The sequence below is a fragment of the Engraulis encrasicolus genome, chromosome 22 (genome assembly GCF_034702125.1).
Source record: "Engraulis encrasicolus isolate BLACKSEA-1 chromosome 22, IST_EnEncr_1.0, whole genome shotgun sequence".
In the NCBI taxonomy this organism is placed as follows: Eukaryota; Metazoa; Chordata; class Actinopteri; order Clupeiformes; family Engraulidae; genus Engraulis; species Engraulis encrasicolus.
In genome coordinates, this window is record NC_085878.1 from 27118718 (window position 1) to 27128717 (window position 10000).

Below are 10000 nucleotides of genomic sequence, written 5' to 3' on the forward strand. Positions count from 1 at the left end.
TAAGCCGTTTATGGAGGCGTGGTGAGAGGAAAGGGTGAGATTCGAACCTGCACCCCTCTGGTTTAAAGACCACTTCCACTAGGCCACGGCTGCCATAACTACAGCAGTACATGACGACCATTAAAGCTCTACTACGCCCCCCTCCCCTACCGAGCTGGTTCAAAAGGGGGAAAAAAATGAGAAAACATCTAAAAAGTGTGCCGGGGCATGATTGGCTTTAAATGTCTCTCCATCAAACGCAGCTAATGAGCGAACTTCCCCAAATGACACACAGATATCGCCCTCATGAAAAGGTGGCTGGTCCCTTTAATGATCCTGCCCTTCTTGCCCATTGTACAGTAACGTCTCCCTGATTTGGTCGGGAAAAATTAAATTTCAATTAAAAAAGAAACCCACCCTCCCCTCCCCTCCGCTCCCTCTCTCCCTCTCTCTCTCTCCCTCTCTCTCTCCGCTTTGATAAGGAGATGACTGATATGTTCGGCGTAATATAATACATTCAATGGGCTTGAAGATGAGAATGATTTAAGGGCCCAGGGTCCAGGGCAATCAGACACACAGCACCCCTTTGTCTGCCGCTACTGTGCTCTGAGGTCACCAGATCCACAGCCAGCGACAGAACAGGGGGGATGGGGGAGGGAGGGATGGATGGAGGGGTGGAGGAAGAGAGGAAGAGTGAGAGAGAGAGCGAGTGAGTGAGTGAGGTGGAAAAAATGAAAGGGCTAATTAATCTATTGTTCTGGCTGATAATGAAGAGAGTGTGTGGAAACTGCTAATAATGGGCTCCTCTCTCCTCTCCGTCGTCTCCTGATGGAATGAACTGAATGTCAAGTGCGGAGGGATAGCTGAGATGGCATGAGGCCTGAAGGGTGTGTGTGTGTGTGTGTGTGTGTGTGTGTGTGTGTGTGTGTGTGTGTGTGTGTGTGTGTGTGAGAGAGAGAGAGAGAGAGAGAGAGAGAGAGAGAGAGAGAGAGAGAGAGAGAGAGAGAGAGAGAGAGAGAGAGAGAGAGATGGAGGGGGTGGTAGTCGTTGTATAGTCCATGTACATCATATAGTAGTAGCCTGAACTGTGTTTGCTAGGGGGTCGAGAGAGAGAGAGAGAGAGAGAGAGAGATAGAGAGAGAGAGTGAGAGAGAGAGAGAGAGAGAGAGAGAGAGAGAGAGAGAGAGAGAGAGAGGGAGAAAAGAAAAGAAAGAACAGAAGGAGAAAGTAATAGAGAAAGTAAAAGAGGAGAATAAGCAGAGTGGGGGGCTTGGCTGTGGGGAGCTGGAGGGCTGTGTGTGTGTGTGTGTGTGTGTGTGTGTGTGTGTGTGTGTGTGTGTGTGTGTGTGTGTGTGTGTGTGTGTGTGTGTGTGTGTGTGTGTGTGTGTGTGTGTAGGGGAGGTAGAGGGGAGAGAGAGGGGGGTGAGCGTTCATTATGTTTCTCTCAGCCTCCTGAAGGACGAACGCAGACAGAGCTGCGCTCATAATTAATGTGCACGTGGCAGGGCTCCAAAACCACAGAAATAAAGGAAGTACGTTTGATCCACCCGCCTGTCTTTAATGAAGTGCTTGTCCGTATGGGGTATGTGTGTGTGTGTGTGTGTGTGTGTGTGTGTGTGTGTGTGTGTGTGTGTGTGTATATGTTTTTGTGTGTATGTGTATGTGTGTGGGCAATATGCAGTATGTGTGTGGGAGTATGTGTGTATTCGTGTGTGGGTGGGAGTGTGTGCCTGTGTGTGTGTATGTTTCTGCACAGTGTGTGTGTGTGTACAGTCTGTGCACTGTGTGTGCACTGTGTGTGTGTGTGTGTGTGTGTGTGTGTGTGTGTGTGTGTGTGTGTGTGTGTGTGTGTGTGTGTGTGTGTGTGTGTGTGTGTGTGTGTGTGTGTGTGTGTGTGTGTGTGTGTGTGTGTTCTTCAGAGAGTTCTGAAGATTGGTCTTCATTAGTGCAGGTGAGGTGACGCATTCTTCTCCCCTCACTGTGCGAGGCAGGCGGGCGGGCTGGCAGTATGTGTGTGTGTGCGCCTGTGCGTGTGCGTGTGTGTGTGTGTGTGTGTGTGTGTGTGTGTGTGTGTGTGTGTGTGTGTGTGTGTGTGTGTGTGTGTGTGTGTGTGTGTGTGCGCGTGTGTGTGTGTGTCGGCCTCACCTACTTTAGTGAAGGCCGTGCGCGTGTGTGCATCGACAGCTGAAAAGGAAAAGGCCACCTCTCTCTCTCTCTCTCTCTCTCTCTCTCTCTCTCTCTCTCTCTCTCTCTCTCTCTCTCTCTCTCTCTCTCTCTCCCTGGCCCAGCACGAGTGGAGTGGGGAAAGTTTTTAATTTGTTCCATAATAGAATTCATCTCCTGCATCTCCAGCCATTAAGTGGCACACATTTGTCTCAGGCAGAGCAGCTGACGAGAGCGATAGATTTCATTAGGCCGTCGGTCGGTCGGCGCCCAGGCAGACACACAGGAAGACTCTCTCTCTCTCTCTCTCTCTCTCTCTCTCTCTCTCTCTCTCTCTCTCTCTCTCCTTCAATCTCTCTTTCCTCTCAATCTCTCTCTCTCCTTCACTCTCTCTTTCCTCTCAATCACTCTTTCTCTCTCTCTCTGTTCTCTTTTCTCTGTCTATCACTCTCTTTCTTTCCTTCACTCTCTCTTTCTTCTCAATCACTCTCTCTCTCTCTCTGTCCTCCTCTCTCTCACTTTTCTTAATCTCCATCCCTCTCTGCACTCAATCTCACTCCCCTCTTCTCTTTCCACTCAATCTCCCGCTTTTCTCCATCTCTCTATCACTCTCTCTTCTCTCACTCTCCTTTCACCTCCATTTTTCTCCTCTCAATCATGCTCTGTCCTTCTCTCTTTATTCACTTCTCTCTGTCTCTCCTTTCAATTTCCCTCTTTTTTTCTCTTCCAACTCTTTTTATCCATCCACTCTTGCACTCGCTCACACCATTTTGCACTTCTCTCACACACCTCTTTTCTGCATCTCTATCATGCTCTCTCTTGCCCTCTGTTCTCTGCTCCCCCACTCTCTCCCAACACTCTCCATCTTTCCTCTCCTCTCTCTTCGTCTCAAGACTGCTTCTCTCTCTCTCTCTCTCTCTCTCTCTCTCTCTCTCTCTCTCTCTCTCTCTCTCTCTCTCTCTCTCTCTCTTCTCCCCCTCTACTGAAGTGGCCACTGTTAGCCTCTTATCCATCCCCACTCTTCACCCAGAAGGCCCAGGTGCTCAGCCCAGGGTCGCGACCTTTATAATGGACAGTGAAATGAATCTGATCTGAGTGCAGCTGGGTGTGGTGGTGGTGATGTGGCCTTTGTGTGTGTGTGTGTGTGTGTGTGTGTGTGTGTGTGTGTGTGTGTGTGTGTGTGTGTGTGTGTGTGTGTGTGTGTGTGTGTGTGTGTGTGTGTGCGAGCGTGTGTGTGTGTGTGTGTGTGTGTGCGAGCGTGTGTGTGTGTGTGTGTGTGTGTGTGTGTGTGTGTGTCTGTGTGTGTGTGTATGTGTGCATGCGTGTGTGTGTGAGGGAGTGAGTGAGTGAGTGAGCGAGATAGATACTGTACACAGATAGAGAGTGTGTGTGTGAGAGACAGAGCGAGCGAGAGAGAGAGAGAATCAGAGAGACAGAGAGTTTTTAGAGTGCTGGTCAATCCCCGAGTGTTTTAATTGAGTCTAACACACACATGCCTCCCGTCCTCAGGGGGTGTGTGGGCTGGGTTGCGGTTGGCTGGAGGCGTTACCTGAGCCGGGCTATGACCCCCCTCCACCCCCCCACTGGGCATCCACTATGTCCACCCGGCTCCATATGGCCAGGGGCCTACTGGCCAGGCAGATGACTCTCCAACTGAAACTCTGTCCTCGGTGGGATCTTAATGCCATTAGGGCCCCACCCGCAGCTGGACTGATGGATGGAAGGAGGGTCTCTATTCCTAAATTGCCCCAATGCCCACCCACTCACCCACACACACACACACACACACACACTCATTTGCAAAGTAGCTCACTCACTCGCTCACTTACTCGCTCAAACTCACTCACTCATTTGTACACTCTCACTCACTCAGACAGGCATTTGCTTGCTAGCTGGCTAACTCACTCACTCACTCACACTACCCACTCACTCAGTTACTCACTCTCAATCACACATTCCCAGCCATTACTAAACAGGGATGGACATCCTTACCAGCAATTAGCCAAAGTGAAAATATTAACCACTTTGCACAGAGCCCCTGCTATAACCTAACCTTCACCTAAATTGTAATGATCAAATCAGTTACTTAAGGCTCTCTATTCCGTCATAGCAATGTTGTTATGATGTAGTCTTTTCAAATGAGTGAACAGGCCCGCTGGCCGAGACCCGAGGCTACAGTGGCTGGTAGATTCTGTCATAAACTAATTTTTTGCAATATATATATATTTTTTTGCAATGTACCGTGCTTGCCAATAGCTGATCAAAAGGTATAGATTTTGCAGAAGATATTTTCAACCCATGGTCTTAACCTAACCCAACTCAACCAACCTACGGCCCTACCAGCTTCCCTTTCCCACTAGGCCCAGTGTGAGGTTGGGGTTTGCCCCTGTGAGCACTGGTGGGTGGGGAGAAAGAGTGGGGTCCCTTACCTCCTCTTCCCACTTCCCTAAATGTATAGCCACACACGCACGCACGCACGCGCACACACACACACACCTCCACACACCACCTTTCCCCCCCTGCCTTGGAAGCAGGCCCCCAACTCTGAGAATAAATGATTGGATCTTATTGGGAGGCCCCAGGGACAGCGACTTAACGCCCAGGAAATAATCATGTTTAATTTAGCAAGCAGATGGCAGGGAGACGGGGGGTGGAGGGGTAGAGAAACAGCGCCCAAGACATTGAGGCCGTCATCAAGCTGCCTGGATGGAGTACCCTGCCTTTTCCATCATGATCTTGTTTCCTCCCTCTTCCTCTGTCTTTCTCTCTCTCTCCCTGTCTCTCTCTCACAATCTCTCTTTTGCTCATGTTTTCACTTTGTACACATCTCCTCTCCTTCAGTCGCCCCCACTCGTCTCCCCTCTTTTCCCCTCTCTCCTCTCTCACTTTTTCTTCCTTTCCAGCATCTTGCTGCTACTTACTTAGGGCTTTGGTTTGGAGGTGGGGGGATGAGTTCATGTACATGTAAGCACACGGAAAAGTTCAATGCAATTGCTAAATGACCAAAACTCAATAAACACATACAACTTTTTAGCTGTAAGTGCTGGCCTATTTAGTTAGATCAGTGCTTCTCAGCCTTTTTTGAACAAATGCCTCCATGACCCCATCATAAGCTCCCTAACGCCCCCTGGGACTGGGGGGGCCTGTAGAGCCTTGTTGAGAAACGCTAAGTTAGATAAACACTCACACAAATGTAGGTAAAGGTAAGGTAAGGTGCTGTTGAGGCAATTAGGGAACATGTGTTCTGACCACAACTATCACAGAAAGAAGAAAGAAATAGAAAATTCATAAGCGAATAAGAGAGGCTGCCCTTTCAAGACATACTTCATATCAGGAGCATAGGACTCCTGGAGCCATTTAATAACCTTGCCAAGGTCTAACACGCCACATCTCTCTTTCAATATGGACCATGAGAGAGAGAGAGAGAGACAGACAGACAGACAGACAGACAGATAGTCAGACAGACAGACAGACAGACAGACAGACAGACAGACAGACAGACAGACAGACAGACAGACAGACAGACAGACAGAGAGAGGTGATTACGCTGTCTGGACTGGGGCAGCATTTAAAGAGAGTGCCCCTTTTTAGAATGTCACAAAGCCTCTTCTGTACAACTACAAGCGTGTTTGTGTGTGTGTGTACATGTATGTATCTCAGGAGGATAGAGGGAAGGAGGGAGGAATGAATGGGGAGATGAGAAAGATGGAGAGATGGGGGAAATAAAAATAAAAATAAAAATAAAAATAAATAAATCTTTAAAAGCATTTTGCTTTGCCTGTTATCTCTTAGACAAACATCAGGTGTTCACTTTTATTAAGCAATAGGGGCTTGGTATCCAATCCTCCCAAATCCTGCTTTGCGTAGTGTTTGGCACATGGTACTTTTTGAAACAACTGTCCAAGACTGTTCCAAGTTGGTCTTCAGGTCTGTAGATGTTAAACCTGGTGGTTACACCCACCTTTCAAACTTCTATCATACATTCTTCTCTTATCCCTGCATCGAACGATGTTCTTTACAATTTCATGTTTGGTAGTTTTCTTAATGACATAACACTGTTGAAATTAATATGGTGTTTTGTGATGACCTTTATCATTTGGAGGTTTTGTTTTTGAAAATACAGTAGTATTTCTGGTGTCGTCTGACAGCTCCTCTGTCTTAACGTTTGTGAAAACACATGTAACAGGTTGCTTTTCAAAACACAAATATTATCACCCACTGAATTCATGTCCTATGGAGAAAAGCAATTTACCAAAGGTGATTTCCATCTGTGGTTTACAACATTTGAGTCAAATTTCCACAGTGAGATCCAGTAAAGGGTGCCGATATCAGTGACACCAGATTTTTTTTTTTTTTTTTTTTCCTCTGATAGTTTTTAATGCTGTTGATAGTTTTTCTACTTAGTATCAACCGCAAGATATCTATAGTAAAATAATGGTTGACATTTTTTCTGAGGATATTTCCCATTGTGTACTTAAACTTCAAGTGTGCCAGTACTGCTGGGCGTGGCTGCGTGATAGAGGAGAGTAGAGAGACAGAGACAGAGACAGAGACAGACAGAGAGATGATGAAGAGTTTTCATTTGTCTTACCTCAGGTATTCCCTCAGAAGGAGGAGGGAAGAAGAGAGGGATATAAAGAAATGGGGAGAGAAAGAGAGCGAGAGAGGGTGGTGTTTGTGTTATGTTGTTGACGTTACCTCAGGTGGTCACGACGCCAGAGTATGAGAGTATGGCGAAGAGGGTGTAGAGGTTGGAGAGAGACAGAGAGAGAGAGAGAGAGAGAGAGAGAGAGAGAGAGAGAGAGAGAGAGAGAGAGAAAGAGAGAGATAGAGAAAAAAGAGATTGTTGTGTGATGTGGTTACCTCAGGATGTCGTGACGATAGAGTATGAGGTTGACGTAGAAGGTGTATAGGGTGTAGAGACAGAAAGAGAGAAAGAGAGGGATACAGATAGAGAGAGAGAGATAGAGAGAGAGAGAGAAAAGAAGAGATTGTTGTGTGCTGTTGTGGTTACCTCAGGTAGTCGCGACGGCAGAGTATGAGGTTGGCTTTGGTGTAGAGGGTGGAGCCCACCTCCCCCAGCCGGCAGTCGCAGCAGGCACACTTCAGGCAGTCCTCGTGCCAGTATTTGTCCAGCGCCTTCAGCAGGTAGCGGTCTTTAATCTTGCGATTGCAGCCTGCGCACCCCTTCTGTTTCCCTTTGGGCTGCACGGAGAGCATCGGCACACCTGTACAACGATAAGGAGAGACAAGCAAAGGCGCACGCGGCTCGGTGATTTACTGCCCAAGTACACGAGTGACTTTTCATGTTCATGTTTTTTTTTCCACCACACCTCTCCTCCTTCCTCTTCACCTCCTCCACTCCCCTCCTTCTCCTCCTCCATCTCTCTCTCTCTCTCTCTCTCTCTCTCTCTCTCTCTCTCTCTCTCTCTTGCTCTCTCCTTGCCTTGCTCTTTTTTTGATAAGGCCAACAGCCTCGGGAGCAGAGCCATGGCGTGTCTGTTTCATATGCATTAGCATGCCGCACGCCGCTAACAGCGGTGCAGTAGCATAGAGATAGGCCAGCCGCAGCCACGGGCATGGCACACAGCACACAGGTCACTTTGGACGCTATCCCACAACCTCCACTACACTACATTCCCCTCTCTTCCAGGCAAAAACAAGCAGATACATACACAGAACATGCACACACACACGCACGCACCCACACACACACACACACACACACACACATCGACGTAGACACACACACGTGTCCACACACACACAAGTGGTAGATAGATATTAAGGCCATGGGGTAGTGCTCAAAACTTAATCTCCATGTGTGGGTATACATAAAGACTCGCAATCTGGAAAAAAAAACAATCTGAAGTGGAGGCTCCTGTGCCCTGGTCAGGTGTTTTGGGTCGGGGCAGTGAGGCAGGAGGAAGCAGGTGGAGAGTGGGGGCTTGTAGTGCACGGGCACCTGTGGGCTACTTTTCTCATTGGGGTTGGGGTGAAGGTGTGTTGGAGTGTTTGGAATTGGGTTAGATGGTGGAGGTGTGGGTTGTAGAGTAGAGTAGAGTAACTTTTTTGATCCACAGGGGTAAATTCAGGAAAGGGAGAAATTCAGGGTTGTGGGGTGATTGGGGGGTCAGAGTTTTGGGTCTTGTGGGGGCAAGTAGACAGTTGTGTTAGTGAGCTCCATGGGGCTACTGGGGTGTTTGGAGGTTGAAGGGATGGAGATGGGGATGGTGGGTGAGATGTTTGGAGGTGGAACTGGGGGTTTCTTTTTTTTTATTTTTTACGTCTTTTACGACTTTATTTGACAGGACAGTTTGAGAGGTGGACAGGAAGTCAATGGGGAGAGAGATGGGAAGGGTCGGCAAATGACCAGGGCTGGGAATCGAACCTGGGTTGGCCACATGGCAGACGAGTGCCCTACCGGTTGTCCATGGCAGGGCCAGAACTGGGGGTTTCAGTGATGGCTGGTGAAGGCTGGTGGGGACTGCGGTGGCCTTTGGGCTTGGGGTGGAGAGGTGGAGGTGGGGATTGGAGTGTAGGGGGCAATGAGGTCTGGTGTGTGTGTGTGTGTGTGTGTGTGTGGGGGGGGGGGGAATGGTGGCTAGTGTGGGGGTAAGTGGGCAGTCATGCTAGCAAACTCATATACAGTAGGCTACTGGGGGTTTACAGGGCTGGAGGAACAAAGGGTTGGTGGGGAGTCGTGTTAGCGCTGAGCGTGCTACACTATCTGCAGGCCTTTAGCTCCTTTTAGGGGTGGGGGTGGAGGGGTGGAGGTGGGATGGGAGTTGGGGAGGGGTGGTGGTGGGGTGGGGGTTGGATGTGAGAGGTGGAGGCGGGAGATGTGGTGATGCCTTGTGGGGGTTGGCTTGGCTGGCCGGCTGTTGGGGAGTCGTGTTAGCGCTGAGCGTGCTACACTATCTGCAGGCCTGGGGAGGAGAGGTGGAGCCAGGGAGGGGTGGTGGGGAGGGGGTTGGGCGTTGGATGTGCGAGGTAGAGGCGGGAGATGTGGTGATGGCTTGTGGGGGCTGGCTGGCTGTTGGGGAGTCGTGTTAGCGCTGAGCGTGCTACACTATCTGCAGGCCTTTAGCTCCGTTTAGGCTTGCAGAGGGGTGGAGAGGTGGAGGTGGGATGGGAGTCAGGGAGGGGTGGTGGGGTGAGATGTGAAAGGTGGAGGCGGGAGTTGTGGGGGCTCGCTGGCTGGCTGGTGGGGAAGCGTGTTAGCGCAGAGCGTGCTACCCTGTCTGCAGCCCTTTAGCTCTTTGCAGTTCGGGGCGAGCGGGATGATGGAACTGCCTCATGGGCTTTGTTTGGTATGGATTAACATTAACCTTTTAAAACACTGTTGACCGCAAGAAGGCTTGCTCTCAGCCCCCAGTGAGGTACATTATGGCCTAAGTGCCTTTCAGAGTACACAAGCGCACGGCCGTGTACACGCACACACATATAGTTAGACAGCCACACACACACACACACACACACACACACACACACACACACACACACACACACACACACACACACACACACACACACACACACACACACACACACACACACACGCGTGCGCGCATGCACACACACACACACACACACACACACACACACACACACACACACACACACACACACACACACACACACACACACACACACACACACACACACACACACAGTCTTTACATCATAGCCCTTACTTTCATCCTATTTTACACATATCTGTGTGCACTGTATGTGTCCGTCTTGAATGTGTGTGCATGTCTGTGTGGGTCCGTCTGAATGTGTGTGAGAGTGTGTGAGAGTGTGTGAGAGTGTGTGTGTGTCTGTCTATGCCTGTGTGTTGTATGTGAGCACGCAC

General features: G+C 49.4%; 1 protein-coding gene across 1 annotated transcript in view; it reads right to left on the reverse strand.

The window, feature by feature from the left end:
- lmo1 (LIM domain only 1) overlaps nucleotides 1–10000 on the reverse strand; it is a 49575-nt gene that overhangs the window by 11541 nt on the left and 28034 nt on the right. Inside the window, exon 2 of the mRNA XM_063189061.1 lies at nucleotides 7157–7370. Coding sequence (XP_063045131.1) covers nucleotides 7157–7370 — 214 coding nt within the window. The remainder of the gene's footprint in view (nucleotides 1–7156; nucleotides 7371–10000) is intronic.